This window comes from Endocarpon pusillum (genome assembly GCF_000464535.1).
Source record: "Endocarpon pusillum Z07020 unplaced genomic scaffold scaffold1400, whole genome shotgun sequence".
Taxonomy (NCBI): Eukaryota; Fungi; Ascomycota; class Eurotiomycetes; order Verrucariales; family Verrucariaceae; genus Endocarpon; species Endocarpon pusillum.
Genome location: NW_006916007.1, coordinates 62572 through 74525, shown reverse-complemented (window position 1 = coordinate 74525; position 11954 = coordinate 62572). Strand labels below are relative to the sequence as shown.

At 51.3% G+C, this 11954-nt stretch overlaps 4 protein-coding genes across 4 annotated transcripts; 3 read left to right on the top strand and 1 right to left on the bottom strand.

The window, feature by feature from the left end:
* Window positions 1-665: 665 nt before the first annotated feature.
* EPUS_08474 (uncharacterized protein) lies at window positions 666-2575 on the top strand (the record flags this gene model as incomplete). Its single annotated transcript, XM_007801913.1, has 3 exons — window positions 666-788; window positions 840-945; window positions 1008-2575. 3 exons carry the CDS (start codon window positions 666-668, stop codon window positions 2573-2575), a joined length of 1797 nt encoding a protein of 598 aa, XP_007800104.1.
* A 681-nt stretch (window positions 2576-3256) lies between these two features.
* EPUS_08473 (uncharacterized protein) lies at window positions 3257-4639 on the top strand (the record flags this gene model as incomplete). The annotated part of the gene is made up of 1 exon (XM_007801912.1): window positions 3257-4639. One exon carries the CDS (start codon window positions 3257-3259, stop codon window positions 4637-4639), a length of 1383 nt encoding a protein of 460 aa, XP_007800103.1.
* A 468-nt stretch (window positions 4640-5107) lies between these two features.
* Window positions 5108-6333, top strand: EPUS_08472 (uncharacterized protein; the record flags this gene model as incomplete). The annotated part of the gene is made up of 2 exons (XM_007801911.1): window positions 5108-5416; window positions 5581-6333. 2 exons carry the CDS (start codon window positions 5108-5110, stop codon window positions 6331-6333), a joined length of 1062 nt encoding a protein of 353 aa, XP_007800102.1.
* A 374-nt stretch (window positions 6334-6707) lies between these two features.
* Window positions 6708-10799, bottom strand: EPUS_08471 (uncharacterized protein; the record flags this gene model as incomplete). The annotated part of the gene is made up of 2 exons (XM_007801910.1): window positions 6708-7006; window positions 7223-10799. 2 exons carry the CDS (start codon window positions 10797-10799, stop codon window positions 6708-6710), a joined length of 3876 nt encoding a protein of 1291 aa, XP_007800101.1.
* Between the last annotated feature and the right edge of the window lie 1155 nt (window positions 10800-11954).

Sequence of the window (11954 nt, the reverse complement as noted above, 5' to 3'; positions counted from 1 at the left end):
TGCAGGCGCCTTGGCGCACTACCACAACACTCTTCAACTTGTAGCCCGAAACAATTCTGTGCTCCTGAATCTCCTCTCTTGTCGCTTCTTGTCTGTCAACTACTCCACTGGTACGGCTTTGTAACAGCATCCTTCAGCTTTTACATCATACTTTCCGGACTGACTCTGTTGGTAGCTCAGCAGAACCACTTAGGGCTGATAGTTATCAATATCAATGCGATAGCCTTGCCAGCCTGTTCCCGTCCCTCTTGCCCGTTGTCCCAGGGCAAGTTTATTTTACGCTCTTACGACAGTGAACGAAAACAGCCATTGCTTGCTTTCAAATCGATTGCTTCTACAGCACTTCAGTTGCCTTGGAAGACTTAACGGAGGATTGCTCTGATAACTCGACTGGAGTTAGCATGAGATAGAACGATGGAAACTTTAGCCTTGGATGACTGTGGGCTATCGAAAAATCCTTCTGGCTCTGCAGAAGGTAGGTAGACATGGTAGCCTCTAGAACAGTGGGATGAAAGTTGGAATGCGTGTGACCCAAATGCTACTTCTCTTGCTCGCTGACAAAACGGTTCCAACCCTTCATAGAATCGCCACGAACTCGTCTCTGTGATGGTTGTTCAGAGAAATCATGGGGACGAGCAATCTGGCTAGGGTTCAACACCGCCAATATGACCCTGAACCGTTACGATGACATGGAGTACAATGTCACAGTCGCAGGCCTTAGTAGTTCTGCTGATCATGGATGTTCTTGGTGTACGCTGCTGCTGGAAAACATCCTTAAGAACACCAAAGTCAGTGCCTCGACTCTACCTTGTCGAGTTTGGCTACATTTCCGAGCCCAGCCTAAGGGGAACTGGCCACCGCTCATCAACCTCCTATCCGTCAACATCGCTTGCGAAGACGAAGAGTATGTATGTGAGATCGTGCTAGGCGCATTTACCGCGTCCCGTAAGCTTTCTCCGTGATTTATTTGTTTGAATGGGTTGAAATAGCCCTCTTTACCTCTGTAGGGACGCATGCGGCAGACTTTTTTCTGTCGATACCGGAGCGCAAAACAGCACCACTGGGCTTCAATGTTGAGAGATGTCAGAAGTGGCTCCACGCGTGTCAAAATTCTCATGACCGCTGTGCAGGTGGAAAGTCTTATCTGCCGACTCGCATACTAGACGTTGCGCCTCAGATGGGCGACTCGTACGTGGCGCTTCACGTCAGTCAGCCGAAAGAAGTGGCGGCCTATCTTGTTCTCTCATACAGATGGGGTGGGCCTCAACATATCACGTTGGCAACTTCAACGATGGAAGCCTTCTGCAACGGCATAAAGCTAGATACTCTACCGCAGACCTTGAAGGACGCAGTTGAAGTGACGAAAGGTTTCAATGTTCGATACCTCTGGGTGGATGCTTTGTGTATTAAGCAGGACTCTGCAGAAGACAAAGCAATGGAAATATCGAAAATGCATCAGTACTACAGAAACGCAAGCGTGGTAATTCAGCCAACGGGGTTGAAATCAGTGCAAGATGGCTTTCTTGGAAAAAACATAAACGCCCCACACAAGCCAGATATTGCGCCCACGACTAATCCGAAGATACTCGAAGAGTACTTCATCAGGGTACCATTTTTCACCCTGAATGGCATTGAAGATTCAATACTTCTACAAAGTGATCCTACGATGTACGAGCCCAGAAACGAACCTCTCAACCATCGCGCTTGGGTTCTTCAGGAGCGCCTCCTGGGTCGTCGACTGTTAATATTTCCTTCCAGCGGAGGGCTTGTGTGGCGATGCGAACTATACGAGCAAACCGACGGTCGAGTCTATATGTCGAAGGCGGCGACTGAAGGACGGGAACGCGTAATGCGTCAAACGTCGCAATCGCTTCAGCCGCAGGAGATCCACTATTCATGGAGAGCCATAATTGACTTTTATAGCGGCTGCGACATGACAGATCCGGCAGATAAACTGGTTGCGATTGGCGCGGTTGCGGACCACTACTTCGAACTTTATGGGACACAACTTGGCACATACTGCGCGGGACTGTGGTTCAATTTTTTGGTGCGAGATCTTGACTGGTATCTCCACCCGGACTCTCTGAGCGCAAGACCGAGAATATACAGAGCCCCGACATGGTCTTGGGCTGCTGTAGACGGGCAACTTGTTGACTTTTACGGCATCCGGCCAGTCGAGGACAAATGTCCTGCCAAGATCATAAGCTGTGAGACCATCCTTTCTTGCGCCCAAGCGCCCTTTGGTTCTGTCTCAGGCGGATGCCTCAGGCTTGAAGGCGCCTTGAAGAAATTCACCTGGTCTGATAATTCCGGATCCATGAGCTTGTTTGACGACCAGTCACAGATGGAATGTCCAGACTACGACCTGTCAGTTTATCCGGACAGTCTGGAAGATGTAATAATCGACAGGGAGACACTTTCTTTTCTTCTGCTACGATCCTGGTCAATGCACAATTTTGACGAAGGGAAATGGATCATGAGTGGATTGATGCTACAGCCAACGGAAGGTGGATTGCACCGGCGAACGGGAGCTTTCTTGTGTACAACATACAACGAGACGTGGTTCGATCAGTAGGAACGGTACATCATTACTCTGAATTAAGGTCTACTGATCCATCAGGTACGCAGGTAAGATGATAAGGTTTATGTAGGAGAAACGGTAGGACTTGAAGAAAATTTGAGCGGAGAGCTTTTAGATTTTCAACTCCAGACACTTCTTTTACAAAAAGGAATCAAGATTCTGAAAGTCGGTAGTAAGTTGAGCTCCTGTGTCTCCATATTCCTGCGCTTGTATTTAGGGACAGTCCCAAAGGTGCGTAAAAGGCCGCCAGAACTGCTGGGTGCGATGGGTATCAAAAGCGGTGACAAAGACCGCCACCAACAGCTTCTGAAGTCCCGAAATCTAGTTAGAGTTATTAACATGCCCAGGGCCGAAACGCCGAGCGCCGATTCGACCCTTGGAACACATTCGGGGTTGGGCAAAGGCTACCTGCCGATGGTGACCTGCATATTCAGCTATCCAGCTATTCAGCACCAAGTACCATACTCTTCAGTCCTACTCCGTAACAATACGTTTGACAGGGTTCATGCGAATCATCGTCCCCCAAAATCTATCGGTCGCCATGCCATTTCTTCTAACGTGTTGTTGAATGCTCATGTCTTCAACTTCCACAGCGTAGCCCTCAAGGCTGACGCTCACCTCAATATGATAATTTAATGAACGTTTCAAGGGAACCTTACCCCTACAAACGCGGAGATGAATGGTTCAGGACCTGTTCATGGCAGGAGATCGTCCTCGCCAATGGCACCACCGTTCATGGTCTCTGCACCGGGAAAAGTGATTGTTTTCGGTGAACATGCAGTCGTTTATGGAAAAGCTGCCATGGCAGCTGCCATTTCTCTCCGATCCTATCTCCTCGTCACCACCCTGTCCAAGTCGCATCGAACCGTCACCCTTGTCTTTCCTGACGTTGGATTGGACCACACATGGACAATTGAAGATCTGCCGTGGAGCGCCTTCGCCAATGAAGGCAAGAAGAGGAGATATTACGACATGGTCACCTCCCTCGACCATGATCTGGTCAAGGCAATGCAGCCGTACCTTGCAGACGTCTCTATCCACCTTCCCGAGCAAGAACGAAAAGTTCACCACGCTGCAGCTTCCTCTTTCCTCTACCTATTTCTGTCACTTAGCTCTCCGACTGCTCCCGCTTGCATATACACATTGAGATCCACCCTACCCATTGGAGCAGGACTAGGATCGAGTGCCAGTATCTGCGTTTGCATCAGCGCCGCATTGTTGAAGCAGATTCAGATCCTGTCTGGCCCGCATGCAGATCAACCGAGCGGAGAGGTGGACACACAGATCGAGCGCATAAACAGATGGGCGTTCGTGGGCGAGCTGTGCATTCATGGCAATCCTAGTGGCGTGGACAACACAGTGTCGACCCGAGGAAAGGCGGTGCTCTTCAAGAGAACAGACTACAACAGGCCTCCCGAAGTGACTCCGCTGAAGGACTTCCCTGAGCTACCTCTACTACTCGTCAATACCAAGCAATCACGTTCGACATCTGTGGAAGTCGCCAAAGTCGCTGCAATGAAACAGAAACATCCTACCATCACCGAAGCCACCTTGAACAGCATTGATGAGGTGACGAACTCGGCGCATGATTTGATCACATCTGAGGGTTTTGATGTTCGGTCAGATCAGAACCTGGAGCATCTTGGCGATTTATTCAGGATCAACCATGGCCATCTTGTCTCCTTGGGCGTCTCACATCCGAAGCTGGAGCATATCCGCGAGCTCGTGGATTATGCAGATATCGGATGGACGAAGCTAACTGGAGCCGGTGGCGGTGGATGTGCTATATCGCTTCTGAAGTCGAATGCAGATGCTGCCACAATCAAGAGGCTGGAAGAAAAGTTTCAAGAAGCAGGCTTTGAACAGTATGTTGTCACGCTCGGAGGTGATGGGGTTGGGGTCCTATACCCTTCAGTGTTGTACAACGGCACGGACGAAAAAGGTGGCGAAGAAATCGATCAGCAAAAGTTTCTTCGAGCTGAGGGAGCTGATGAGATTGAAAGACTGGTGGGAGTCGGCTTACACGAGAAACGAGTACAGTGGAAATTCTGGCGGTAACTGAGTGTAGAGTATGATATTCGCGCGCAGATATTGAAGCGGAGTCTACCAAGAGCATTGCGCGCTGGACGGAGTAATGGAATAAGTATCTACAATTTGAAATGACAACAACAACTACCACCGCCTGGAACTGTCGTGTGACTGTGTCTTCCACTCCGCCAAATCCCTTCCACTTTGGAGACCATCTCCTCCACACGCACTTACAGTGAGCAAGTTATTCATGCTTCTAGCAGTAGGACAATCGAGATAGGAATGGACGGCGTCGCCAGTCTGCCCTATCCTATTGTTCCCTCGCAGCACTCTCCATTGTTCTCCAGCAACCCCTCACTCCCAAGTTCTGTCACATTCCGTATATCCTTTGTTGCCTCGCCGGAGATCATGTTACACCTTTCACATATCTGACTTGTGCCTCATACCCTCTCGCTCTGGTGACCTCTTCTCCATTCTCCATCTCTTATTTCCTCCACCATGGCATACAACCACCACCCCTCCTACTCAGACAACCCCCTCTGGTCAGACATAACCCCTATCCCACTCGACGAGGGTCCCGGTCCCGGCCCAGCTCTAGCCTCGATAGCCTACTCCCCCCGCTACTCAACAGCGATGTCCTACCTTCGCGCGGTGATGGCCTCGAACGAGTATTCCGAACGCGCCTTATCCCTCACAGAAGACATCATCAGCATGAACCCAGCGCATTACACGGTGTGGCTATACCGAGCCAAGGTCATCCGGGAGATGGGGAAGGATATTCTGGAGGAACTGGCGTGGTTGGAAGGGGTCAGTCGGAAGAGCTTGAAGAATTATCAGATCTGGTATTCCAACCCCATTCCTCTCATCCGTGTTTCGAAACTACGACCGACCTACTAGCCCACCAAAGACGGTAACGATTACGATAACGAGACGATACTGATACTGATACTGATATTCCTCGACTATTGCAGGCACCACCGCCAGACCCTAATGTCTACCCTCCCCAGCCCGCCCGCAACCGAACCCGAATTCCTCACCAAGATCCTCTCCCTCGACTCCAAAAACGCCAGTGGCTCGTCTCGCGCTTCGACCTCTTCGACTCGCCCACCGAACTCGCCGCGATCGAAACCCTCCTCCGCGAAGACGTCCGCAACAACTCAGCATGGAACCACAGGTGGTTTCTGTGTTTCGGAAAGGACGAGTTGAAGTACGGGAGAGGAGGCAAGGCAGGAGTGGTGGTAGACGAGGATCTGATCGATCGGGAGGTCGCGTTCGCGCAGGAGAAGATCCTTCTGGCGCCGCAGAATCAGAGTCCGTGGAATTATCTGCGGGGGTTGTATCGCAAGGCGGGCAGGCCGCTGGCGGAGCTGAGGGCGTTTGCCGAACAATTCGCCGCTGCGCAAGATGCTGACGACGACGACGACGACGATGACAATGATGATGAAGAGAATGAAGGGGCACAAGTTGGACGGGAACGGGAACTCGATCTGGAGGAAGGCGTGCGCAGTTCCCATGCGCTGGATCTGCTGGCGGATATCTATGCGGCGGTTGGCGAGAGGGAGAAGGCGAGGAAGGTTTTGGAGGTGCTGGGGAGGAGGTGGGATCCGGTTCGCAAGGGGTATTGGGACTACAAGGCTGGCTTGCTTCTGGATGACGAGGACGAGGAGGAGGAGAAAGGGATCAAGGCGGTTCCAGACGGAGGTCAGGGAGTGGCTGTTGCGTGATCAGGTGCATCTCAGTGGTGAGAGAATTAAGAATTAAGAATTATGATTAAGGGTTGGAACGTCCTAGTTATTCAGGAAACCGATCTAGCATTGTGGTAGTAGTGGGAAAACGCAATCAATGCGACTTCGAGCACCACCTCGCAGGGCTTCTGGCTTTTATTTGGTTTTGGCATGGGCGAGAAGCGAGCGCAGTGCACTTGAAGTCGAGCCCGAGCCCGAGTCCGAGTCTGAACCGTAGAGGACCAGGCAAAGATCAAGATCAAGATCAAGATCAAGACCGCCTTTCCCATGCTATCTTACATCCTCAATCCACCTGCCACCATATCCACTCCCCAAACCCCGTCCTTCTCCTCCAAACCAAGCAGCGACCTCGCTCACAGATTCATCGTCACGGTCAGGCTATTACTATGCACCATCAAGGTCGGCGGCAGCCCTCCGGTCAAGACCTCCAGATCACTCACGTACGCCAGACTCTCGCCCTCGGACTTGTAGGTGCCCTCCACCGGGGCGGGGAGGGTGGTGAAGATGACGGCTGTGTCTTCCGCGTTTAAGGTGATGAGTTCGTTGAGGATCAGGTGTTGGGCGCGGCAGGGGAGGTCGTTGAACGACCGCCGTTGGCTGCCGGGTTGGGAGGGCTTTGGGAGGTCATGGGAGGTCGTTGGTAGATTGATCTCTGGGGGTTTTCAGCTCTTGAGGAGGATGTGGTGGTGGTGTTTTCGTTGTCTTTGGAGGTGCTTGTTTCGTTTGGTGTGGGGCGTGGGGGTCGTGGTGGACGGGGCTCTTCTGCAAACATGCGCAGAGATTGTTCTGCTCCACATTCAGTCTTCTTCATCTCACAAAGTGCCGGAGTGGCGGCGCGCGACTAGGTGGGTGTGGTCTCTTTCGTTACTATCAAGCAGATCGTGCTGCGCTATTGGTTTGCGACCTCGAGGTGACTTTGATCTTTGCCTCGGCGATTGGGATCGCGGAGAAGTCACGTCTATCAGAGTGCTGTCGAAGTCTTCTCGTAGCGAGCTTGGAGCGATGCCGTAGACCTCGGACGCTGCCTTGTGAGCTGCACGGCGCAGTGATCGTTTCTTTGAGGAACGAGATTCCTTCGAGCTCGCAAGACTGCTTCGTTTGGAGTGCGTTTTCGATGCCAGGGGGGAGGATGTTCGGGCGACACTCCGGTGAGAGGGTAGCCCGCTCTCGCTGTCGCTCCGGGTGGCATATGTGCTGGCGTCTTCGTCGGAGCCCTCGACAGCGCTGTCACTTGCGAAGGACTCCTCGTCACTCCACTCCGAATCCTCGCTCGCACTTGCATGGCTAGCATGTCTACTGATCATATCATCGTCCAGCCGATGCGTTCTCATGCCCATGCTGACGCCGAGCCTGCTCAAGTTCGCCATTGAAGGTTTTCTCCGAGAATCATGAATCAACTGCCTCAGTCCTTCAAATCTGGCAATACTCTGTTCCCGTTTGCCATGTTGAAACGATGCACTTGGCCATGCAGGTGCCGCACTGCTCAAATCAGCGGCCACAGCAAGTGATTCCAAGGCAGTCAGCTCGCCTCCAGAAAGCTTCCCCCTGAGTCGTTTGAGGTCACTCCACCATGCTTCGTCCTCCAAAACCTTCTCCACTTGCTCCTCGATTTCAGCATCGGCAGAAGAAGAATCACCGTTGACGATCAACTGGTATGATTTGGCATCCCCAGATGCAAGCCAGAAGACCAAAATCTCTGCTCTGATGCGCAACTTCTCAAGTAGCGCTGCTACTCTCACCCTCTCTTCTTCCACGTCGGATTCGTATTCAACAAAGACTGCCACACGAAGTTGGTATGACTTTTTCCACGATGGCACTGTGTTGAGAATACAGCCAAGCTGCAGGATCAGCGTGTAGGTATCGAAGTTGGTGGTAAGTAGGTCTTGTTGAGTCTCCTCCGATTGTGACGAGATAGTCGCTGACATCTGAATAGGCCACAAATCAATATACTTCTTGGTGTTGCCTTCTTTAGGATTCGGAAGTTCAAGATCGTTGAAGCCAGTTGCAATTGCTACATTGATCTGGAGCTTAAGAAGCATATCTTCCAAAACCATGACATAGCTTTGGATGTCGGTTCGTTTCTCGACATAGCAGCTGTCAGTTGGCAAAGCACCCTCCAGTTGTTTGGTGGCGGCACTGCGCCGTCGCTTTCGGACTCCACCGTTCGGCTTGTCGTGCATACGAGACTTCCTCTCTGGCGGTGGAGAAGGCACGTCAACAAGGGGTTGTTCCTGTCGAAACTGTTTCAGGTTGTAAAAGCCCATAATCACAATGTTCGGTCTCATTCCGCCCAGGCCGGCGTTCAACACAATGTTCCGCGCTCCCCATTCTATGGAAGGCGATATAGCAACATCGATGAAGGCTTTGATTTTGGACAGATCGATATACTTGGCCCAGGCCGCCTGCTGTCGACGAGCTTCTGGTACAGAGGCGCCAAAATTCGATGTGACGATGACATGTCCGAGGATAAACAATGCTCCCTTCTTTAGTGAATTGCAGAACTGGATCAATTTGTAGCCTCGACGCGGGTCATTGACGAACAACAAAATCTGTGGCCGCCAGAATTTGACATGTTCTTGTTTGAGACGCAGAAGATACTTTCTTACTTGATGGTAGATGAGACTTTGACTGACATCACCCCAAGACTTGGGAGGTGAGGTATAGTGAATCAGAAGGAAAATGACAACGAGGATGCCCACAGCTCCACTTGCAGCAACGCCATCAACCAGGAACATGGTAACTGCGCAAGCAATCGCACCAGCTGCAGCTGTCCACCAATTGAAGTATCTGAATGACGGCCTGAAATTTGGCGCAGAACTGACCTTGAGCAGGAAGCAGGCCAGATTTGTGACAAGGAAAGTCATCAAGTAAGTCATGGTGATGAAAGAAGCGATACGATTGATGTCGAAAAGTATAGTAAGCTGCGCAACCACATAGGTGATGATAATTGCATAAGTCGGTTCATCGCCCTTTTTGCTTCCCTGCCCGAAGATTGACAATCCTGGAAGAAGGCTGTCCCTCGCTATGGCCTGCAGTAGCTTCGCAGGACCGATGACTCCCATTAATGCTGAGAAGAAGGTCGCGGCGAGCTCTCCTAGAAGTATCAGGACCCCTGAAATGTTTGTATCCTGAACGACGTTGAGATTGCTGTAGAATGAAGTACGTGTAATGCTTGCAGCCATCCCCAGTATGACAAGCGTATAAGAAATGAAGGTCAAGATCAAGCCATACATCGTACCTTTGGGAATCGACTTGCTAGGGTTCTTCAGATCGCCAGACATGCTGGCGCCAGCGAAGATGCCACCAGTGGCAGGAAATAAGACGCCGAAGAGATCTGGGAAGTTCTCGCGCTCCTTGAGCTGACTCCCAGCGGCATGCCTTGTGAAGTGCGGCAAAAGATTTTCTTTGAATGTTTTCAAGCTGAGACCCGTAAAATGGATATGCTGAACTGGGTCGTGATAAGGCTTTCTCACCAGGGCTGAGAAAGGTATGCTGAATGTTGCGAGAAGCAAAATCGCGAGCAGTCCATTGCTGCAGCGTGCAAATATACTGCTACCAGCAAGGCATATCCCGGTGCAAAGTAACAGAACAATGGTGGCCCACAAGTACTGCCACCAGAAGCCTTCCGGCAAGAAACAAAACCAGTTACCAGAATCGGCCCCGAAGTTGTAGATAAGGCAGTCAATCAAACCTACCGCGTTCATGCCGGTGTTGAACACAAATCCCAGATAAAAAACAACGCCAATCGAACCGCCAAACTCTGGTCCTAGCGATCTAGATATTAGATAGTATGCGCCACCACCTCTAACGGTGCCATTGGAAGCCACTGCCGAGATGGACATCGTAGTCACGAGATTGATGAGGTACGCCACAACCATCATGCCCATGATGCCCACCACACCAGCCTGTCCCAAGATGAACCCGAAGCGTATGAACATCAGAATGCTAAGGACGTTCAAGCTTGTCGGCACGAAGACGCCTGAATAGGTACCCAGCTTTTCGGAGCCTCCCACTGGCCGCGGGAAGGAGCCCATCTTCGGCGTGTCGGATCTCTGTTTTCTCTGCTCATCTGTACTCTGATGCATTTGCGCGGTCAAGGAATGGTCCGCAAGTCCAGTATTGCCGCTTTTCCTTCTACCTCCGCTTCTCGACCGATTCGCTACGTGTATGTCGTCACCTCCATCATATCGGCCTCGGAAAAGTCTTCCAAACAACCGCTGAGACAGGGCATGGGCTGGAGGAGGAGGCTCGTCATTTTCGGTCCGTGGCTCGTAAGGAATATCTGGCTCTTCCGAATGTGCAAGCTTGCTTCTGCGAGCTTCCCGGGGCGGCGAAGGTAATGAGGAGCGCCGTAGCAATTGATCGGTGGTATCTGTCGCTGCTCTTGTCAAGAATGTCGGTCTTCCACGAGGTAATGTACCAGACTCCAGTCTGGCAGATCCCATTCTGCTCCGGCTCCAGGGTTAGCTGCGCCCTTCTCCCACAGAATGACGGAAATGGGCTTCTGCTATTCGCATTTCGTTCCTCGAGTACCCCGCATGGAACCAATTCGAGGCGAGTTTGAACAGGAGAGAAGATGTTTCACACGCCTGACTATGCACAAAGCCTAGGACTCTTAGAGAACGTCTCTTTGGGGGGAAGATTGGATGCCCTCTCACTTGTGTCATCTATACATGTCATCTATGCACTGTGTTACCAGTTGTGCGAGCTTGGGGCCAGAAGCCAGAAGCGAGACGCCAGTCGCCAGGAAATGTCAAGAGGAGTAAAATCTGGGCCCCATCGGCCCAGCTTTGCCCCCATTAAGACAAGGTTGATGCTGCCCTGTGCTCACCCTGGTCGTGCGCTTGAAGCCGAGAGACTCGCTAACTTATCTTTGGTCTTGGGGCCAAATGTTCTGGTGCCTTGCGATGACGACATAATTTGACGGCCCACCTGCTGGTCACTGGTCAGCAACTGTGGTGGCCGTGATGGGTCTCCTGGACCGGCCCATAACTAGAGCACCCGCGTTGGCTCCAGAGCTAACTTATCAATGAAACGCGATCAACTCCAAAAGCAGCGTCTCTCACCTAGTATTTCTGGCCTGGCGTCCTTCTGCAATCTGAATGCTTTGCTTACTACTCTGTGCGTATGTTTCAATCTGATCACTTTCGGTTTCTACCTAGGCGGCAATTCTGCCAAACTCCAAAGTCTCAGATATATTGACGACTGAATCACACGCCGCTTTCACACAGCTCTGATATTCTCAAGTCTTCCGACACCTCTCCCCTTTTCATTATCAGCTCCTGTCGACTGCTCAACAAAATTGACACTCAAACAGGCCTCACTTGATGGAGAAATGGGCTCAACCATTTGCAGCCTCGACTGAAATCCCACGAACTGCTTCTCTTAACGATACTTCTCCATTTCCGTTCACCTTACATATCTCGGTCCTCTTCCCTCCAATCTGACTACATCACCCTTTCATATTATCCAGTTCTGTCAAAGAACATCCCGGACATCTCATTCTTGGTGCATCATTCTCAATATATTTCAGAGCGTCGAGTGATTGGCAGACGGAACAGGCGGCAGGGCTTTAGCATGGACGAGTTGCGGCATCAGAG